The sequence below is a fragment of the Neodiprion virginianus genome, chromosome 3 (assembly GCF_021901495.1).
Source record: "Neodiprion virginianus isolate iyNeoVirg1 chromosome 3, iyNeoVirg1.1, whole genome shotgun sequence".
In the NCBI taxonomy this organism is placed as follows: Eukaryota; Metazoa; Arthropoda; class Insecta; order Hymenoptera; family Diprionidae; genus Neodiprion; species Neodiprion virginianus.
The window spans coordinates 3,764,280-3,787,023 of record NC_060879.1 but is presented as its reverse complement, the minus strand read 5'-3'; the positions used below and the strand labels follow the sequence as shown (position 1 = coordinate 3,787,023).

The 22,744-nt window shown below is 36.1% G+C and overlaps 1 protein-coding gene across 7 annotated transcripts in view; it reads left to right on the top strand.

Moving 5' to 3' along the window:
- LOC124299908 (octopamine receptor beta-2R) overlaps positions 1-22,429 on the top strand; it is a 166,808-nt gene extending 144,379 nt beyond the window's left edge. For 4 of the 7 annotated variants that reach the window (XM_046753341.1, XM_046753340.1, XM_046753339.1 and 1 more), the window contains 2 exons: positions 10,449-12,066; positions 15,038-22,429. In XM_046753341.1, coding sequence (XP_046609297.1) covers positions 10,838-12,066; positions 15,038-15,128 — 1,320 coding nt within the window. In that variant the 5' untranslated portion in view covers positions 10,449-10,837 and the 3' untranslated portion in view covers positions 15,129-22,429. Of the gene's footprint in view, positions 1-10,448; positions 12,092-12,876; positions 12,914-15,037 lie in introns of all 7 variants that reach the window. The other 3 variants (XM_046753344.1, XM_046753343.1, XM_046753342.1) reach the window with 3 other exon arrangements.
- Positions 22,430-22,744: the final 315 nt, after the last annotated feature.

Here is a 22,744-nt window from a genome sequence, read left to right as displayed (position 1 = left end):
GCAAAAATTCAGACAATATTGTAAAATTCAAGAAAATTTTTGGGTATTATTAGAAGATGGAGATTTCATAACTTGAAAAGATAAATAAAAAAAATGGAAAAATAAATGATTATTATTGATACCATGATATTTATAATTATAAATATGATGATATATTTGCAACAGAACAGCACTTGAGATACGCTGGGTAAAACAATTCTGCAAAAATTGTCATTGCATTTTTCGTCGTGAACTTTTACACGAAAAATAAAAAAATCCAATCTGAGACATCGACGTAGAATCTTGATCGAGATGCCATGGAATGCCCCGTACACAACGACGGCTGTTCGCGAATGTAGGAGAAATTGTTGGGCAACTTTTACCGAATCCAGAAAAAGAACGGAAGGAAAAACGTTTCTGATCGTTGCACAGCTGGAAAGTTGAGCGATAAAACCAGGACCGTTTCCTGTAGGAATCGTTCGTATAAAATGGAAATTGTTAAAAATACGATACAAGGATGACAGCAGGTCGTAAGTCAGCGGATGCCACGTGCAGACGAAAGTTACAAAACTGTTTGGGTGGCGTGCGAAAATCGGCGTTACTTTTAACCCGGGAGGAAAGAAAAGAAGAACGGTAAAAACTGACAGAAGCCATGATGTAACGGGCTAATATGGAAGGAAATGTGAAACTTTGCCAAATATTTCATCGTATCTGTTTTTACCGTTCGGTGCACAGCAAGCTTGAGGCAGCAAAAATCGGAGGTTGGTTTATTTTCATCTGCAACATGGTTTGCACTGTTAAAATTTCTCTTGTAAATTTACAAAAAAAAACAAAATTACAGGAAGCATTATTCGGATCCGGTATTGCGAATTTACTATACATAGGGTGAGTGGTTTCAGAATTGTAAAATTTATCACTATTTAGTAAAATTACTGCTTTAATGGGCTACTATTTTATTAGTATAATAACTGTTACTGACGGGCGTGACAAATAATTTAACACTGTTAAAGATTTTGTATAAAAGTTATACCTGCACAACTTGAGTAGATTCATAAAAAAATTTCGGAGTTTCTAGAAAATTGTTGAAATTTTTTTAAAAATATAGATTAACACACTATCGAGTGAAACGAAAATTCTTCGAGGTAATTTTAGAATTCTGGTTCCGGAAATGCGATATCTGACCACGGAATTTGAAGTCCACATCATGCGAGATTTCCGGATCTTGTTACGGGATACTCGAAATCGCAGGGCGAAATTAATACACATGTAAAATAACTCATTTTGAATTTATTTATATACTTATAAGGTAATTATAAATACCGTACACACAATGTATAGTGAATTTAAAAATATCATAAATTTACTACATAATTGAGTAAATTTAGAATAGGATTTTTCAACCAAGTTAAGAAAAGTTCAAAAATATGATTGTAAATTTCATAAGAATGCTCGGTGATTTACTTTAAAACACCAAAGTTTTTTTTTTATTCAACCCTCCTTTTGTTTAGTAAATGTGGGGTGGATTTACGAACATTTTTAACAGTGCATGGCCGACGAATTTAGCGTCAGTTTCCAACCGAGGCGACGCTTCTCGCTTCGTCGAGCTAAAGGCAGTTCAACCCGGAGCCGCCTCTTTATCCACATTTCTAAAGCTTAGAAAGGAGGGAGAAGAGGAAGAAGAAAAGATCCGTATGGCTTCGTCGTGCATATTCAAACGGGGAGGACAAAACGAGCTTTCATATCGCCGGCGATATAAAACTCGCGGATAAACTGAGCTTGCTTCTTTTCCTAGTATTGTGATCATCGGAACTGCTAATTTAAGCTTCAATTTCTAATGGAAGTTATCCTGAGCTTTAGTGACTTCTTACTTTTCATCACCGTTGGTGTTATGAGAAAAGTATTGGTTTCGGTCGAAAATCACTTTTGTAATTTTGACGAATCTTTACGTTTTCGAATTTTTAGAATCTGTAAAATAGGTTTTTAGAAAAATGTCATGATCTCGGAAAAGGCTCGATGAATGAATCTAAAACTTACAGGATCTCAAAACGAAATGATGGCTATGAAAAATTGCCATGTCCCGTTCAATTTGAACTTCAGGTTCTACTGGAAATAAATCGATTTTCAATGTTTCACCGGGTGGGGGTAAGAAATCAAAAAAAAAACCGAAAATCAGACTGGCCAGAATTCCGAATTTAATGAACTCGAATAACACATATGAGAGAACAGATACTGTCAGAAATTTTGAGTCCCGAATGGTGCCGAATAAAAGGTTGCGGTTTACCTAAAATGTATTTAGTAGAGTTTTTATTATTATCCGAACCCACTTATTTCGGTAAACGTTAATCCGAGAATTCAGAGATGCAGAATTTAATAATGTACAGAGTCAATGTTCCAGAGAAAGAATTTGTAGAAAGTTTCGTATTCTTAAATGTCCAAATATTATAAAAATAAAAATTGGAACTTGATCATCCAGAAACGGCGGAAAACAGATATCCGGAACGTAGAAGGGTCATTATTCAGAATCGTAAAATTCGGAAAGATCGGTATTCCGAAAGTAACCGACTAATCTATTTTGACTTGCAAAATGTTTTGTATACAGAATCAAAGAAATTCTTTGGTGCATCGGGCGTATCTTTTCATCTGCAACATTTTTGTCTCATTAAAAGATTGAATACGACTTTTGATATCGTAAACTTATATTTCTTGGCTTCCAATACGATATGAGTTATCGACTCTTCCGATATATTGCGATTCTTCATTCCGACGATTCCGACACGCTGCAATTCTATATTCCGAGCATTCTATGAGATTACTACTCGAAGTTCTAACCGTTCTGATTCTTGATCCTTGGCATTTATGAATTCGAGTAGACGAAAATTCTACTTTACGATCCATCCGAAGGTTATTTGTTTGTGTTTGCCTGATTTTGCCAATGGCCTTTCGGAATTTTCACCAGTCGTGTATTCTAAATTGTATAACTTGAAATTTCGATACTTTTATATTCTATTTCCATTATTTCTGGCTTAACGAAGATTCGCCACTTTCTGCTTTCGTGATTGTGAATTTTCGATACATTTATAATCGGAATTCTGGCCATTCTGATTTTTGGTTTTTCTGATTCCTTTCCGCACCCAAGAAAAGATTCGTGTTTCGCTACCGAAGCCGGCTAACGTACAGATCGTTTATTCTTATTCTCGAGTTTCCCGCTTTTCCAGGACGCGCGTCGTTGGGTTTATTTTTGAAGCAGCTTATACGACATCGCATGTTGTTCCGTTTGGATTTTCGGAAGGACAGTTCATTCTCGAATCGCGTGTATTTCAGCCAGAGAATCAGCCTTCCGCAAGAGGGGCACGAAGTCGGCGGTTACGGAAGTTCCCGCTCGGTTATCGTCATATTTCAGAGTAATTTGCAGCTCTTTGTGAAATACCAAACCCACCCACCTGTACTATTTGATTATTTGTGTGCGTTCCCAGGGTTGTTTGCCGTCTCGCGACACGAAATTTATGCCCGTTTCGAACACACAAACACGCCCGTACAAAAACGGCTTTCAATCGGTTTTCGGAATGATTTATATTATTCCCAAACTCGTGTACGAAACGACCGGAAACGCTTGCGGGACAAAATTCATTGGGATATTATTTTTATTTTTACGTATAGATATTTTACGCGTGATTTTTCGAGATAAACAAATTCTATCGTGTCGGTGTAATTGTTGTTTTTTCGTTTTTCAAGAAATTCATTTTTTTTTCTCCAATCGGGTATACAACAATAAAGTTCAAACGTTGAGAAATTTTCATTCTCCAATAAACGTTTCGTTGTCATTCTTCGACAAAGTAAGTCTCAGTTTTTTTTTTTTTTTACAAATAGTATTTCAATAAATTAATTTATTCTCCAATTATGCAATAGTTCAGTGCACAAAATTGAGAAATTGTAATTTTTCACAATCCCGAGTATCTTTTTTTTATTTACTTTTTCAATTTCGAACAGTTTTTCCAAGAAATTGATTCATTCTCGAATTATACCACATATTTATGCATTATAAATTTGGAAATTTTAATTACCCGACAAAGCTACTCGATTTTCGTCAGATTCCAAGGTTATCATTTTTTTTCTCAACCTTCAGTTACGATTCTTATCCACTGTTTACATAATTTTCCGGGATAAAAGTAATTTTTTCACACGTAAGGGAAAAGTTTCGATGAGAACATTCGTGTTTAATCGAATAATTTTCCTGGAATGACTGAATTTCTGTTCGACGTTATAAAACAATGAATTTGTCAACGTAACAGTAACTCTCTTACTTGTTTATTTGTTTTATTTCTTTTTCCTTTTCGTTGACCGAATTTTCTGTATCTAATAAAAAGACCAGATGAGGTTTTGGAATAAAATAGGAAAAAAAAATAAAAGGAAATTTCTCTCACGATCGCGTATCGCTAACAATTCAATTTCCTACTTATGTGGAATTAATTCTCATCCACCGCGAATCGCAACAATTACTTTCAGGGAGAAAGAAATTTTGAGGGAGGCGAAAAGAATGAGCGAGAAAAGTTTGATTTCTTCAAGTTGCCGAGGCGACAGCGTGAAATTTCCGCTAATCCAACTAAGGGAAAACTTTTACGCGAATAACTGTCCAACTTGTATACGGATACATGTGACGTAGAGAGCCTTAACTCGGTTCTTAAAATCTTCTTTTTACGCGCATCAGATACGGACGTTATATTTTTGTTAAATAATTTGAAAATTCGGCGATTTTTTACATTTAATGTATGAGAGGTATCAGTTTGCGGGGAATTCCTGACTCCGTAATTCGGACGGCTTACCAATAAACGTATTTTCTTGAGGAATTTACTTTTTTTGTTTTTGTTTATTTATTGTTTATGCATCGACCATTCCACGCCAAGTCAACCAGAGTCTGAGCCTCGACCTCTTGGATTTGGTGCTAGATTTTTCATATTGCTGTTCCGATTATAAAAAACACTGGAATATTTGTTTCAGTTTTATTTTTTGTCTTTTTTTTTTTGAGGTGATTTGTTTTACTCACGACATTTGGTTTCTTATTTTTGTGCAATACTCTTTGCTTTCCGAAGCTCAACAAGAAAAAAAAAAGAGAGAAAAAACCAGAAACGAATGCGAATGCATTCTGGGTCTAGGTTTGAAAATTGTCACGTAATATTTTCAAATTGTTACATTACGTCCAAAAACACGTTGGTTTTAGAAAATCATAACCGAAACAAAATTCGCTAAGAAACATCAGTGAAAGAATTTAAGTGATCTACACAATTAATTATCAATACGAAAATCGCCTAACGAATTTAAATGATTTTGGGTCACATTCTGGTCGATTTGGCGTGGAATGCTCCGTATATTTATTTATTACATCCAGGATGAGGTGTCGTACCGTAATCGAAAACGTTTCAAATAATTGGCAGTCATATCTTCTCACAGTCTCGACGTAAAAGCGAAACATTTCAATATCGATTCATAATCGAAAAGTTGAAAAAAAAAAAAAAAATACATTCAACGCCTGCCGAAATGGCGACAACTAAAATTGTAAAAAAATATAACAAATGTATTCCAGCGACATGGCCGTCGGCTCATCTGTATTCCTTGGCATAGTCGCGCGGGGCGTCTGAAATTCGAGTAATAATTCTCATCGAATGTCTGAGCTTGCGACGTTTATATCAGTATCCTTGACTTGTCTTGGTCAATGGTTGTACGCGTTTGAATTTTCATGAAACTAGGGAGGGAAAATTTTGCCTGGAACTTGAACACCCCGCGAAATGTGAGCCGGCTTCGTTTAGCGCATGCTTTGGAATATAGTTCGCCTTTTTTCTTATCATCGTGATTATTCTACTTATTGAAAATGCAGAAGCGCTTTCGGAAGATGGATTCTGAGCTTTAACCCTTTCGTGGATACGTTTTTCCCCTTCCATGCGATTCACTTGGAATTTTTTTTTTTCGCGAGCTTTTGGAATCGTTGATCGGGAATATGAGCTCAAAATTCAAAGTTGTGGATTCAATATGATGAACAAACAAAAACAACAAGACGACAAATTTTGGATAATACTGTAAGATTGTTTGGTTCCTATTAAGTTTGTTTAAAAATTGGCATTCGGATCTTCGTCCTAGATTAGGAGAAAGTCCTTTTTTCGTGGAAAAATACGAATTTCGTCAATTTGTTTACAATGTTCCGATGATAGTATACATGCCAAGAATAATTTCAATTTTTTTCCAAAATGGAATTTATTTATGCAGCAGATAACCCAAAAATCTAGATAACGTTACTATTCTTTATGACTACGACCAACCTTACCATAGTTTCTTGCAACTATTTCAATAATTTGATGTATTGGTAGAAAAATAAATTGATGTCAAGACTTCACTTGACTAAAAAATATAAAAATCCAATCAATGGGTTTGAGGAACGCTTCGATGACCAGAAAATTTATTACGTATTGACAACTATAATCATTATCACACAAAACGGTCGCTAGCACAATATTTTCCCTCAAATTCCAACGATATCAAAATCGTTTCTTGTCAAGATATCCGTTTTAATAAAATTTTGCAAAATAGTACCGAAAACTATTGAAATATACCTCATTCTATCACGAGCATAAGACGAGAATATTGAGCTTGCAATTCTAGGTCATAAATTAATTATAATATTCTTCTTCTTGTAAAAAAATTTTTATTTTTTATTTTTTTTTTTTCGATTCCTCTGAATATCTGACAAAACAAAGTGATCGTGTCGCGAGACATCGTTTAGGGAGACTATTAGAGAAAGGGGGGGGGATGAAATGGATGAAAGATTCACCGTTCAATTAACAAATTCGTCAAACCTGCATTCGTAGACGCGGCGCTTGGTGAAATAGAATTTGGGTAAAGGGGGGGAAAATTAGGGGGAGGGGGGGGGAGGGAGGTAGGAGAGATATAAGGTTTTGCGGAGAGGAATGTTAGCACGGGATGCCCGAAGGCGTTGCTGAGGGTTGAGAGGTTCATTTGAGAGAGGCGCCTGCCTCTCCTCTCCTCTCTTCTTCTCCTCTCCTCTCCTCTCCTATCCTATCCTCTTCTCTCCTCCTCTCCTTTACTTTCATCTCACCGTCTGAACGACGTGACGCGTCCCGACGCCTCCACTCGTCCCAACGCGAGACAAACGAAGGCCGCACCTTTTATAAGGACAATTTTTTTTCTGCTCCCTTTTTCGCTTTTTCCTCATCTGCACCTCTCACTCTCTCTCTCTCTCTCTCTCTCTCTTTCTCTTTCTCTCTCTTTCTTTCTCTCACCCTCCACTTCCAGAAGACAAGTCTTATCGATCCCAGCTCTGCACCTTCGTCGTCTCCGTTTCGTTCTCATCATGGCTCGCTCGTTTTCTCTCCAAATTTACTGCAAATGAGAAGAGACGTAATTATGTGTATAGTTGAATGTATAATTGTACTGACAAAATTTGTTAAATTTTTTGATGACTGATTACTTTCTTTCGCAAATTTTCTAAACGCGAATTCACCGTGAGATGAATTATTATCAAAGGTTTTTATTTCTTTTTTTTTTTTTTCTAATCAGTCCGCAAAGTGCAGCATATTTTTAATACATCGTTTCTCACACTCTCGTATGTCGGTGTGCACAGAGAAATATTGAATTCAGCTTCAACCCAAAGCACGCACTCATGTGTTTTTTTTTTTATTCTTCTTCTCATCGCCTCATGCAGAATTTCCAGTATGGGAAAATTTTGCCGTATTTCAGACGATAGAAATTTTACTACGCACACGCTTCGCGGAGTGTTCGGTCTGAAATTATCATCAAAGTTTCGCTCACTCAACGTCGGTGCATCGCAGTGCGAATGAAATTTTTCACCTATTTATGAATTCGTGATAAAATTCACACATCATGTACGTCATACGATTTTTTGCACCGTTCGCTAGAAACGCAGATAAATTGTTTTGTCTGTTTTTATATGAGAGATAAATAATTCATCATCCTCGCAGAAGAATGCTCACTCCTCAGTCCATTTCGAATCGCAATTTCGTTCATCCGACAAGAGCGGACAAAAAAGATCTGCAAACAATAATTTCAGTTTTAACAGACTTTCCCTGTACCTTAAAAATAGATTAAAAGAAGTAAAATAAATAAAGAAGAATTCGAAATAAACAGAAACGGATGAGGGTCGAATCCGGGGCCCGAATGCTTCATAAGTAATTTATGAATTCGATCTGATCCGAACTGAACAAATGGAGCCTCTTAACCTCGATGAGTTAAGTAAATACCAGCATCAGCAACGGGCTGCAGCAGCGAGAACTTCCATCCCTTTTCCCCCATCCCGCCCCTCCTGAATAATGACTTAATTAAAACCCTGTGATTTATTATTCCCGACGTGATTCAATTTCATGAAAGTTGGCTCGGGAGCCGTGGAAATTAATGCGCTTCATCGACACCGAGTTTCTTTGTTAGAACCGCTAAAGACCTTCGCCGCAATTTTATCTACCGCTGAATAAAAAGGCCAGGCATCGCATCGTCCTCCACCTGTTAGGAAATATTCCCGATAATTATGGCGGTGCCTTTTTGAAAATTTTTAGTTAACCTGTAACACAAACGTGAAAGCCGACATTTCTTATGCTCAAATTCGGCATATCGAAGGGCAAGAATTCCGAACGAGTCTAAATTTCATTGGATCAATCCGCCCAAGAAGCCTCCTTGTTCGTAAATTGATCGAACTCAATTCGACTGACAGTTGCTTCAAGACTTTTCCGTCGTGGTGAAAAACAATACTAATCATTGTATCAGACAACGTCTCATACTAATTCAGAACTTGCGAAATTTTTTACAACCTCATTCGTGACCGTCATTTCTTTGCAAAATTATACCGGAAACCAGAATGTCAAGAGGATGATTGGATTAGGAATATAATGTGATTTACGTCGAGTCACCGTCCGTGTAGTTTGGGATGAAAGAAATGGATTTTTGATGGGGTGACCGGCTGACACGGCAGGTGAAGACATTTGAAATTTGCTGTAAGAAAAGGTCGGATCCAAGCTTGGGGGCGTATAAATTATGAGAGAAATTCTAGACATGCGCTCTCAATTTTCATCGTTTATTACTCCCAGCTGCCCGTGGAGAAGGAGGAGGAGGAAGAGGAGGATCGAAGGTCTGTAATACGTATACGTATATATATGGTTGGTGAAATTTCTCGGCCCTGAATATACTTCGAAGACGAAGTTATTGTCTGGTCCTTCGTTTAAGCAAGCTCGTCGAGACGCCGGACGTCCCAGAATATGATCGTCGACATCCACCTGAATTCCACTCTTCATTATTGCAGTTTGTGCACCTTGAGTGGAATCTCCGACATTCCTGACGCGATTAGGTTTAGTCAGGATCATTTCAAAGATCCTCAATTACACAGTGAAGCCCTCTTATCTCCTCTCGGCCACGTTCTACCCAAGACACAACCTAAATAAGTCTTTGATCCTCTTGCGGTAACCATGGAAATGAACCAATAAAGGCGTCGCCAAGTTGAACCACTTCAATCACGACATCGCGATGAGATCTTTTACGTAAGAAGTCTCGGAATGAAATGAGAAAACATCAAATCCTCAAAAAACAATTTTACGTTCTTCAGACTCGATCGTTTCAACTCCGATGCGCTTCTTTTTGTCACTTAAACTCTAATTCTAGTTGGCCATTGTGAATTAGGTTTTCTTTCGGGAGAATGGAGACTGAGAATCTCATCAACGAGTCTGTTTCAATTATGTGTTGTCTTCCTGCAGTAACAATGAATAGTTGAAGTTTTTCAAACGAATATAGTTCAGCTGCCTGCGTCAATTTCTTGAAAGCAACTGATGGTAGATAACTTTTCACTCTCTTAGTTCACTGGAGTTTCAATCAGCGAATTGATCTCATTTTCACTGAGGAGTTCATTATCGAAAGGTGACGTTTGGTTCTTTTTATTCTCAAAGGTAATCGTCGATCTGGATCCAGTATTGGGAAATGATCATGAGATGATGGATGAAGGGTTACTCTTGGTTCTTTTTACTCTCGAACGTAATCGCGAATATAGATTCGGTGCTGGGATATGATACCGGCTACTTTTTAAATATCAGATGCCAAGTCCTAAATTGATTTCTGCGTACTGTGAAACTGACTTGTCAATCCTTTGGTCGCGTTTTTGCCAGTGAGAGTAAATTTTTTCCCGATCCAGATTCTAATCATTAGTACGGCGTTGGTTGAAACGTGGAGGTATACATGAATAAATAGAAGAAATTTTGTTTCCTCTGCTCATAAACCATAAGAACGTAAAGAGTGATTGAAACCTTGATCTTAAGTTGATCTGAGAAGAGTAAGTTGAGGGAATTGCGAAGCCCTGTAAACGATGAGTAAATACACGTTACGTTCCCATCACTGAAAGTAAGCGTATTTGAAAGGTAAAGGTGATGGTTGATTCTATACTGAAGTCTGTGTTTGTTTTCTTTTTCCAGAGTCGCATCAGGGACAACACAGAGAAGGCAAAGTTAACAAACGTTGGAAAAAAGCGGGCGGAGGGGTTATAAAGATTTTTGCCAGAAGAGTGAAGTGAAAAGTTGAAGGACGTCAGAGGGATCTCTGAAGAGTGGGCCGAAGCTGGTTTTCTCTCAGTATATTAATGAGCAGGTGAAAATATAAAAACAGAATACTTTAGAAGCAGTTTTTTTTTTTCCAAAATTAAAACGATTCGCAAGCCGGTCGATTCGTTTCCCGAGTACCTTCGATAAGAACGGAGATTATCGCTCGTTTATGAAACATGAAGGAAATCGCATTGCGTATCGTTGGATCCTCGGTGACTTAGAAACTGTTGGAACCGGAAAAGAGTCGCTGAAAACGTCCGAAGATGGCTTCGACGGTGGAGCCAATGGAGGTAGTTTCAACATCGGACATAACATCGATAAGCGGACTTTCGACGGAGGATCCATCCGGGAACATAACACACGTCGAGGACGAGGAATGGTCCAAGATGTCAAAATCAATCCTGATAGGCTGCGTCCTCGGGTCGATAATCATAACGGCGGTGTTCGGGAACCTCCTGGTAATGGTGTCGGTAATGCGGCACCGGAAGCTGAGGATAATAACGAACTACTTCGTCGTCTCTCTGGCCTTGGCCGACATGCTGGTGGCCATGTTCGCAATGACGTTCAATGCCAGTGTCCAGGTCACGGGGCGTTGGGTGTTCGGCTACTTCATGTGCGACGTTTGGAACTCGCTGGACGTTTACTTCAGCACGAGTTCGATACTGCATTTAATGTGTATATCGGTGGATCGCTACTACGCGATAGTGAGGCCGCTAAAGTACCCGATAAACATGACGAAGAGGGTGGTGGCCTACATGCTGCTAGCCTGCTGGCTCTCTCCGGCGATAATATCGTTCCTACCCATACTCAACGAGTGGTACACTACCGAGGAGAACAGCAAGTACAGACGGGAGTTTCCTGAGCTATGCGAGTTCAAGGTTAACAAGGTATACGCCATCCTGTCGTCGAGTATATCGTTCTGGATACCCTGCACCATAATGACCCTGACGTACTACGCGATATTCAAGGAGGCCAACAGGCAGGAGAAGCAGATGCACAACCGAATGGGTAACGCCATGCTCCTCAGTCACAGACCGAGCAAGGACTTGAACAACATGAACACCCTGAACAACTTGAACGGGGAACTGAACAGAGCCGGTTCGTCCAAGACCCTGACTCTGAACGAGATAAACACGGACCACCTTCACACGCCGACGAAGGACAAGAACATGATAAAAATGAAACGAGAGCACAAGGCTGCCAGGACGCTGGGCATAATAATGGGGACCTTTATACTCTGCTGGTTGCCGTTCTTCCTGTGGTACGTCACGATGAGTCTCTGCGGGCCGACCTGCTACTGTCCGGACATCGTGATCGCCATCCTATTCTGGATCGGTTACACCAACTCGGCCCTGAATCCTCTGATTTACGCGTACTTCAACCGCGATTTTCGGGAGGCTTTCAGAAACACACTTCAGTGCGCATTCTGCTCTCTGTGCAGGCGGGAACCGTCCGATCTTGATGCGCTCGACGTTCGGCGGCCTTCCCTCAGGTACGATATGGTCTGATCGAAAGAGGTACGAAAGTCTCACACTTCACTTAACTTCAATTCGCTTCAACTATTGTCGTCTATTGTATACAGTGCCGCATTATGCTTCTTTCTTACACTTACATCTCAGTGCTTATCTCGCGACTTTTTGCACCGTTGGATAGAACGACTCCAGACCCAAATCAAGGACATGCTTTCCATCGGCGTAACATCTCTCAGGCTCATTTTGATCAAACCTTTCGGTACTTCGACAAAATCACGTTCATTTGCTTCGCTGCTTGTTTGCAGGACTGGATAAACTTTTTGTACCACTAGGCAGTTCCTCGAAGGATTCGCTTCGTGATCACTGACCTCGACAAACGGGACGCTACTTCGCAACAACTTCATGGATTGGGTTTCGAGTCTTCCTTAACGTATTACGAGCAGCTTTGCAGATTTTGCATGCACTTTACACACTCTCTTTGTTGATTGACGAGTAGTAGTGGAAGGTGGTGAATAAAACAGCTGATACTAGCATTGGCTCCCGCAGTGTGCTCATATAGACTATGTTCAAACATGCATCTATAGTTTCATAGGAGATTTTTTCGTCTCGCAGAGAATTACGTATGCAAAATATATTGTTACAATTTTTCATAGCTTTTATACTTTGCTTTACTTCGAATCTACAATTATCCGTTTCACTGTAAATAACACAACGATCCGAACCAATTCAAGCACTGATCTCATTTATAAGCTATACGTATATACTTTTACCGTGAAACAACGTTTTACAAAAAAATGAATGATATTCTTTTTCATTTATACTTTATTCAGCTTCTAACATGGAAATTAACCCAGCAATCTACCAAATGTACGTATTATCTGCTTGCAAGTATCTTTTCTATACGTTACTTATCGTTAAATGTGATTTTTCTTTGTAGTAATATTTATGTATAAAGATACGAATTTATTTAGCGCATGTTACTGATATTTTGGCATTCTTGATCTCCTGCACGTTCACGATTTATTCGCTCGTTAACTATTTTTTTGGAAGTCAGACGATGTTCCACATCGATTTGTCTCAGCCTTTTAATGAGAGGATGATAATTTTTTTTTTGGCTTACATATTCGTACGAATTCGAAGGAATTGACATTAATTCATATTACTTTTAAGTTCAACCGAAATTAGTTGGCTTGGTTGACTTTGCAAAGTTTCGAGTGACTTGGAATGAATTTTAAAAACTTCAACCGATCTCAACTGACTTCAAAATGACTTCATATGAATTTGAATAACATCGAGTAATTTCAGAGTTTTATAACCTGATCCACGTGACTTTGACTGATATTAAATGACTTTTTCTAGTGATATAATATGATTGAACATTGGTTTGAGTAATTCAAGATTTCACTCAAGTAACTCGACACGTGATTTCCAGTGATTTGAAAATGTTTGATCAACTTTGAGCATTTTCAAGAAACGAATATGATATAGCATCACCTGACTTCCTGTTCGTTGACATCCTCGTTATCTGACGCGTGGCAAAAAATTAATTTCTAAAACTCACCTGTGTCCGTTTCGCAGCTCTGACATTTTCGTGGCTTAGGTGTTTTAAAAATTCCAATCCCCTTATCCAATTCCCGTTCGCAAAATTATACGTTACACGAATAACGAAAAACTTTGAAATGTGCCGGAAATGTGAAAATGTTACATCCCTGACAAATTCACGCCACTTTTCTTGTACTTTGCGGATAACATATACCCATGTATTACATAACAGCAAGTAACGTTTTCCTCATTTCTCAACACACCGCGAACAAACTTTGTTTGTTTGAAAAGTTTCTTCTGTATTCTCTGTGTACGTACACGTGTGTAGAGCATGCGATTGCTTCTGAATAATTCACGATAACTTGGCTGGTGAAGCTACAAGCCAACGTATCACATGGAGCTTTTTCCCCAACAACACACAATGAAAAGCTCAGGCTACACAAATACAAATGTACGCAAAGCTACCAACCGGATCCAAGAATCCGGGCAATCTCACACTCCGTAGAGAGAGATATTGTGTTTCCCGTCAGCAGCACAGTAATTTTGTCCAAGTATATGAGAATCAAGTAGATCATTATCAAATATATACGGGACAGTTCACCCCAAACCGTTACCTACGTCTGATGGTGATTTTATTTATCAAGTACGGCGTAAAGTGTACAAAAAAAAAAAAGAAAAAAGGTAAAATAATCTTTCACTGAGTTTCAGATTCAGAGATTCAGAAAAAAAATAACAAAAAACACAATTTTCGAAGTGATAGCCCTGATCGATTGCCTTTGAATTCTTCTCGTGAATTCTGTATTGCAAAACGAAAATTTCGAGACTAAGATGAAAATGGGCAAGTTTTTGGTTTGGGAGCTACGGGCGAAACAAGTAATTAATAAATGTGAAAAATCGAATTAAATGTAAATTTCAAAAATACAAATTTGTATCTTAGTTTTGTTTTTTTTCCGACGTTTCAATTACTTGTTTTGCCTACAACTGATGAACCAAAGTCTTTCTCTCTTCCATCTCGCTCTGCAAAATTTTCATTCGTAACAAATTGCTGTTCAACCGAAAATTGGGTTCTCATATTTTTGGGAGAAGTAAAAACGAAGCCGAAGAAACAAGAAACCTGAAGAAAGATTTTAATTTATATATTTTTTTTTCCGACAACTCTACGTCATACTTAAAAATAAAGAAAATTACCGACACCGAGAGTCATAAGTAGGTCAGTTCGGTGTGGAATGCCTCATATAATATACCTATCAAATAGTTCGGTTATTTTTCCTACGTGTCCTTATTTACGTCTTCAGTTTCCTTTATCGATTCGAATTTCGAAAGAAAATGGATAATTTACCAAGCTGTTTTCCTCCCCTCTGAATGGCGGATGTCCGCGATCACTATATTATTATCATTATTTAATTTTTAAAAGTTTCACCGGGGTTTCCATATCTCTTTTATTCCCAGGTACGATGATCGGACAAAGAGCATCTACTCTGAGACCTACATGAGGCACAACGATGGGAGAAGATCGAGCGAATTTGGAAGCAGTCTTTGAGATGAGACAAAATTTAGGTTTTAAGTCACTCCGCTCGTCCCATGAACAAACCAAAAAAAAAAAAATAAAATAAAAAACGACTCCTAAAATTCTGCCAAATTAATGTTTGCAATGTTTATCTTATACACAATAATATGAATAGTCATCTATGTACACAAATATATATGAGAGACGAATGTATGATATGATATAAAATATAATATAACATATAATATGTATGTAAATGTATTTATGATAGATGTAACGATACACGGGATAACGATATACATACATATATATATATATATATATATATATGTATATGTATATATCATATATCACGACATAATAATAGTTAATAATAACAATAACGACACGATACGAATGCACCATATATTCTATTGCCAAAGTTTAGGCTTAAGCGAACCGCTTCGCAGCTATTTACACCAAATCAAAGAAGGGAAAGATGAAAAGAAAAAAAGAAAAACATTAATTATCGCCACGTATTTTTGTGAATCATTATTTCGAATCAACAAAATTCATTTATCTGGCCGATGAATATGCGTGTGTGGAAATTCGATGCGTCTGACAAAACCGAATGTCATAAGGGTTTTACGATATATTTTTTATGTACAGTAAAATAAGAAGATTATTTATTACTTGTGTGCAGAGAGGAACGAAAGTGAGGGATTGAGAGATTTTTAATGAAACTGATTGGCATTTTATTCCCATATGCATTCGTTAGACGTTCTGTACCATAACATGCGATAGTTTGTGTTATCAACACATTTAAAGCATGTGTACATTGTACGTGCATGTTATGTGAATACGAAAAACAAAAAAAAAAAAAAAAAAAAAACAAGAGGTGTATTAATCGATAATCGTTTGCGGCTAGTGATACTTTGAAGCTTTAATTAATTGTTATTATCATTATTATCAGGACTGTCTTTTTAATAGCTGGGGATATTTGCGGGGCAACGATTCCAGTTATATTTTTATTATACGTTACCCTCTGATTGTGAGAAAGTTGTTCGCGCGTGATAAAATTTATGTTGATACGGCCTAAGACTCGAATTATGATATTTTCAATGTTCGTTACATCGCGTGAATTAATTATTCATGATTTTCAATATCGTTTAATAATATTTCGTCTCTTTCGGCTATTCGTTATTGTATCAACGGTAACAACAAGAAAAAGAAACGGAGTGGAAACGAGTAGAAGAAGAAGAAGAAGAAGAAGAAGAAGAAGAGAAAGAGAGAAGGAGAGAAAAGAAAAAAAAAAAAAATTTGGGAAATACTCAAAAGTGATATTACGGAATATACTTAACGATTAAGCGAAGTAATTATACGAGTACAATGATACGATTGATTCTAATGTAATAGCAATACGTAATATCGATTATTTCATTTTTTAGATAAATACGTGTAATTCTATGTGGGGATTATAATATCGATCGTTGTTACTATACCGTTATGATTCTTACCATTTATCAATAATTTGGCAATAATTCGTCGAATGGATGCCGAGATACCGATGCAATAATTACGATTTTTACCGAAAAGTCTGTATTTATTTTTTTTTTTTTTATTTCTGTTCGACTAATATTGCTCAATAATATTTTCCCCGATCCAAAAAATCACCTCTTCAGTTTACTGTTCTTGCAATTATTGTCGGTTATACTTTTAATCGAGAGTAAAAACTCTACCGAGAAAAAGAAAATGGAGATGAAACGTTCAGTCCCAAAACACTTGTTTATTTGAAAATGTACAAGAGCTTTTTTAAAATAATCCATAGTCGATTTATTTTCACTGTAATTTCGATATCCTTGTCCGCTTAATCTGTAAATTTCGTATCGGAAACCGAGGTGAAGAATAATGAAAGAGGAAAAAAAAAAAAAAAAAGATAACAGAAAATATGTTTTCGATAATACCGAATTGTAAATATTAAGCTGTAAATAATTCACTACACGAAAACAATATATTATTATTATTATTATTATTATTGTTATTATTGTTGCTGTTGTTGTTATTATTATTATTATTGATACAATACCGAAAGCGTTGAAAAGGCTTGGCGCAAATAATCAAAACCGTTTCTTCCAATTTCAATAATAAGAGTAGATAATTTTTTTCTTCTTCATCATGAAAATGACGATTAAGCCCTGCGTGTCAACAATCAAATGCAATACTAGATAACATAGGGCGTTTAGATTATCATACGTGTATTATACATTGAAAATTTGTACGATAATAACAATTATAATAACATTAACCAATAACGGTTATAAGAATAATAGTCAAAATGTATGGAGAAAAAAAAAAACAAAAAAACAAAAAAAAAAAAAAAATGAACTAAGGTGATACTTAATAACTGGAAAAAAAAACGTATTATTGAGAATTGCAATTTATATTTTGAATCGCGGATCGTGCAGCTCACCTTTAATAATACCTGTGAAATATTCTGCTGACATTGAATATAAATTTTACCCACGGATTGGGAAATTTTCAGCGTACGATAAGTTTGAAAAATCTGATAGTAGTACACAAAGAAATAATTAATCTATCCGTTTATATGTAAATACGAGGAAATGGTAAACGAAATTCAACCGATATCCGCGTCAAATTGATGTACATATTTTTACGATTAAATTCTCAGCATGCTATTCGAATCTACTATGTATACCTTACGTACTCTGTATCGATTGTTATAGCTAAGAAAAGAACTAAATGAAATCTAACGATTATACTGTAACAATTAAGATAATGAGAAACCGCGATATTGACGGTCAATTCAGCTGTATTAGAATTTTTATTTTTATTTTTGTATTTCCGTAAATTCTCTAGTCATGTCGATTTTATCTCCAAAAGCAAAACAAAACGATTCATTATGCAACACAGGACTGAATGTTAAAACCATCCGTTCGTTTCATTATTATTATTATTATTATTATTATTTTATAGTCGTGTCGTGCATTTGAGGATTATGTCGATAAAACATTTTCGAGCAGTCGAAACTTCGGTCATTATCATTGTTATTGTTATCATTACGCTTACATCCCATTGATCGTGTAATACTAATCAACATTATGATACGAATTCAACTTTTGTTTGCAATTCATCGGCACCGTTGCGTCGACGTGATTTCGTTTTAATTATCATACCGTTGCGTGAATTAACGTGGTTTATTATTATTTTCATACGTTGGTTAATTTTTTAAAAACACACGTGAGTCTTAATATATTTTTTTCATGCCCGGACAAAAAATTCTTTATTATATTTACACGCATGTTATGAAAAATCTTGTTACTCGATACTCAAAAATACCCGTGCCGCATGTGACGCGATATAATTCTTGTTGTTTCTCGGGAGAAGAATTGAAATTGTGACCTTTTGTTTTATTTTCTATTTTGTTTCTACGTCCGTGAAAAATAAGAATAAGATTAAAAGCGAATTTTACGTTTAATTTTTCTCCGATTTTTTATCGAATTTATCGGGGCGAGGTTGAAGTTCCGAATTTGAAAAGTTCCGAAAGCGTCTAGTTCGAAGTTCAAAGTTACTAGATGCAAGATTTTGAAGATTCTTCAAGTTCCGATAGAGCAAAAATCAGAAAAATAGTTTCGATAGAGTGAAATTCCGAAAATTAAAATATACTCACAGAGCGTAGTTTAGTCAACGTGTGGGTGTGAATAATGAGAGAAATCGAAAATCAAAATTACTAGGATTCTGAACGTAAGAACATCGGAAATCCAAAACAAACAAAGATCAAAGTGGTGAAATTTCTGCAAGTCAGAAATTCACAGAACTGAAAATCTTCGAAATCATTTAGAATTTCTATGTTTCGGATTTAAAATTTTTTTTCATTTTCGCACTTTTGGAACTTTTTATACCCTTCCGGAATTTTTCCCTTTCGAATCTTTGAAGTTTTCGTCAATGTTTGATTCCTTTAAGTTTCACCACCCAAGAATTCGGATTTCGGCGCTTTCGGAATTTTTCAAAGTCGGAATTTCAACCCCGTCCCGAGTTTAACGATTCTTTGTAATCGTGAAAGATAACAGTGCTCCAAAATTAGATAAGCAAACGTGTGAAACTGGTACAAAGATAAGAAAAGTAGTAAAACTGATCAACATTTAGAATATTCAAGAATAACACGGTTGTATATATACATTCGGTGTTTATGTGTTTAATTTGAAAATTACTTCGCTCCGAGGTTTCATGTGACACGACGTGTATAATAATTAGTGAACTACGACTACGGAACAAGCGAGCAGCTCGCTTTCAGCTCGTAAACTGTGCTGGAAACGCGAGATTCTCACGCAAATTAACCGTTTACACAAAGATTTGAAGGTAAAAGTGAAAAAGGGTAGAAAGAAACGTGAGAGTTTTACGAAAGAGGAAAAAAATAAAGTTAAAAATGGAATGGAGGAACGAAACGACGGAACGAAGAAAGGCGTGAATGGAGGGAAAGAAAGTCAAAATTTCGAAGACCATAAAAAGAAAGTCACACTTTACCGTCGCTGCTTCACCTTTCCGTACAAAAACATGCGTGTATTGAAAAAATTTTTCGAATTACGGACACACAAACATGTCGTATCGCTCTTTTCAAGTTACGTCCCTCGGTTTTAATGGACATGAAGTTATTTTCACGAATTGAAAATGCTAATGCCACCGCTTGTACCGTTAATTAACTGTTTCGCGACAGATAGCGGGACGAAAATGAAATTTTGAAAATGCGAAGTATAACTGCACGAGGTGAGTGAAAAAGAAAAATTAATTGCAACGATATTGAATACGTCTAATTTTGTTGATCATAGTAGGTTTAATTTTTTTTTTTTTTGCATCTTTTCTTCTATTAGTTTCATTTGATGAAAAAAAAAATGAGTGAAATTTAAATTTCAAAAAAAACACAATTTTAATAATTGCGGCTTTAATTGATACCAAAGAGTAGAAGAGAAGGAAAGAAAAAATAATAACCGATAAAAGAATCTTCCTAAATTTTAAGATTCCTGAATCTCAATACTGACATATGATAATTAAATTGAAACGAAATGTGTGTAACATTAATAAACTTGGCTGATCGCGATGTCGTGGAATGTAATAATGTTACGTACAATATAAAATATAGGTTTAACGTGAAATCTATGATAATAACGATGAAAATAATGATAATGATAATACCTTATCGGTAGTACACTGTATGTGATACATACCTATACATATATTAGGGTGAGCCAAAAAAAAAAAAACCAACCTATCGAATTTATGGTCTTAAAGTGACCCATTTACTACGAAAAACATTTTTTCAAACGGGAGAATTTTTTTCTCAGTAAATAGATCCTTTTGAGACCATAGGTTCGACAGGTTAGTGTTTTTGGCTCACTCTAATGTATACATATACGTATGTGCGTGTGTGTGTGTGTGTGGGTGTGGGTGTGGGTGTATGTACCCATGCATATACCGTATACTTAGGTGAATGTACATACCCATCTATAATATATGGATCGTGAGAAACCCATGCTGTAATAAATAAGCAATATTTTGATGAAAAGTAAGTAAACCTGTGCATAATATACCATAATATACATGTATACATATATGACCTTATTATATGCAATATTATTATAGGTACCTATGGTATAGATACCTTATATTACACCGTGCGGAAGCGACGATGTCTTGTCGGGCAGCATAATCAAAACGCAAATACGTAAAATATGCGAATAAAAAATAGAAACTAAAGAGGAACGATGAACATTGTAACCTCTACTGGTCACCCTTCGCCGTGAATAAAACAAACATAGCCAAGAAATAGACCAAACGAGGTATGAATACGATGACGGTATAAATTCACTTGATGTATTCGCATTACTTACCGTAAATTTTACGCACCAATCGGAGATTTAATTACGTAAATAAATACATCTAAATCCGTACAAAATGTAACAAACGCACATTAATTAATTAAGACCTGCTAAAGACGAGGTGCAGTTAATGCGATTCGGTTATATGAAATTTTTTTGTTTTTATTGTTGTCTTTTTTTCTTTTTTTCTCACATTTTCGATATCATTCGTCGCGAAATTTTAATACGATAATTGCGTGAGCTGCACTTTTGACTTAAGCGTCGAACGACCAATGCATATTAAACCGAAAGGAAATAAAAATCAAATCCGTATGAATTCAATTAGCTGCCCAATTTTCTTGTACCCGTAATTAATATGTTGTAGAAGCGAAGGATAAATGTGAATATAATTACGAAAAGTGTAAATGTCTTTGTATAAAAATGGAAGAAATTAATAAAAACGTATTATACAGGATGCGAATCGTGAGAGAAATTCGGATGTTGCAATGTTGTAAACAGCTTTGTCCGAAGGGAGTAAAAAATAATGAAAGGATAAAAGGAACACAGCTTGATACATATTATTAAGGGTATGCAGTACCGTTGCCCTTACCGACCGAGCAAACTCACTTTTTTTTCCTCCTATGTTGAATTAACAAACGAAGGGAAAGGGTTCAAATTTCTACGGTGCATCGTTTTTTCATAGTGGAATTCAGGAAAGTTACTCATATACTGAAAATCGCCAAAAAATGTGCGGTGTGTTCTCTTTGTTTATTTAATGTAGAAAGAAAAAAGTGAGTCTGCTCGGTTGGTAAAGGTGGGAGTACCACGTACCCTTAAATCGTTGTGGCAATGTTTGGTAAAAAATTACTAAGTAAACTTCGAATGTCATGTTTAATAGCCCAACGTTACCCTATACAAATAAATTAAGCAAAATTCTCGATCAACGGATTAGGTATAATTATGTCGATCGTGTGTCACGATTGAAAACCACGCTCATAGGACGTTACATTAGATACATTAAAGGTAAAATTTTTTACACGATTATCACTAATCGCTAACATATACACCGTAGGATTACGTATGTATGTAACGTATACATATATATATATATATATATATTGTATATATATATGTATATATATATATTAAGTGTACAATCAAAAATGAGATAATATCTTGAACGAAAAATATGAAAGAGAAAGAGTAGCTCCGCGGTTGATCATTATCCATGCAATAAACGATTGAACGAACAGTTATCGCGGCACAATGGAAAATGCGCTAAATTATTCGACTAATCTTGCAAATCGTTATTAAAGCGCAGCGTGCAGCAACGTAGACAATCATAAATTGTACTATAATAGTTTTGAAAACTTTTCAAATTTCGCTTATGTATTCGTATTTAAGATGGTATTGAACTGTGAACGGAAGAAAAAAAAAATATCCACGATTCACAAGGTATATGCTTGAGGAGAGGATGTTTGAATCGGAGTAAAAGTTTGAACAATTTTGTGTAATAGGGTGGAAAACAAAAATTTTTATCTGTACATTGGCCGAGGAGATGAGTTTTCGAGAAACCAAAAATGAAGTGTGACTGGGAACGGCTTGTGATTTGAAAATTCGTGACTTTGATTTTGACCAAAAATTGAATTATCACATTTTCAAATGGACCGAGTGAAAATTTTGAGGTTAATTGCAGCAGCGATTGATCTACTGTTTTGTTTTATACGATTCAACCTTTGAAGAAAACGTATAATTATACACTTAATTGGTTCATAATAAATTTTACCCAAAAAAAAAAAA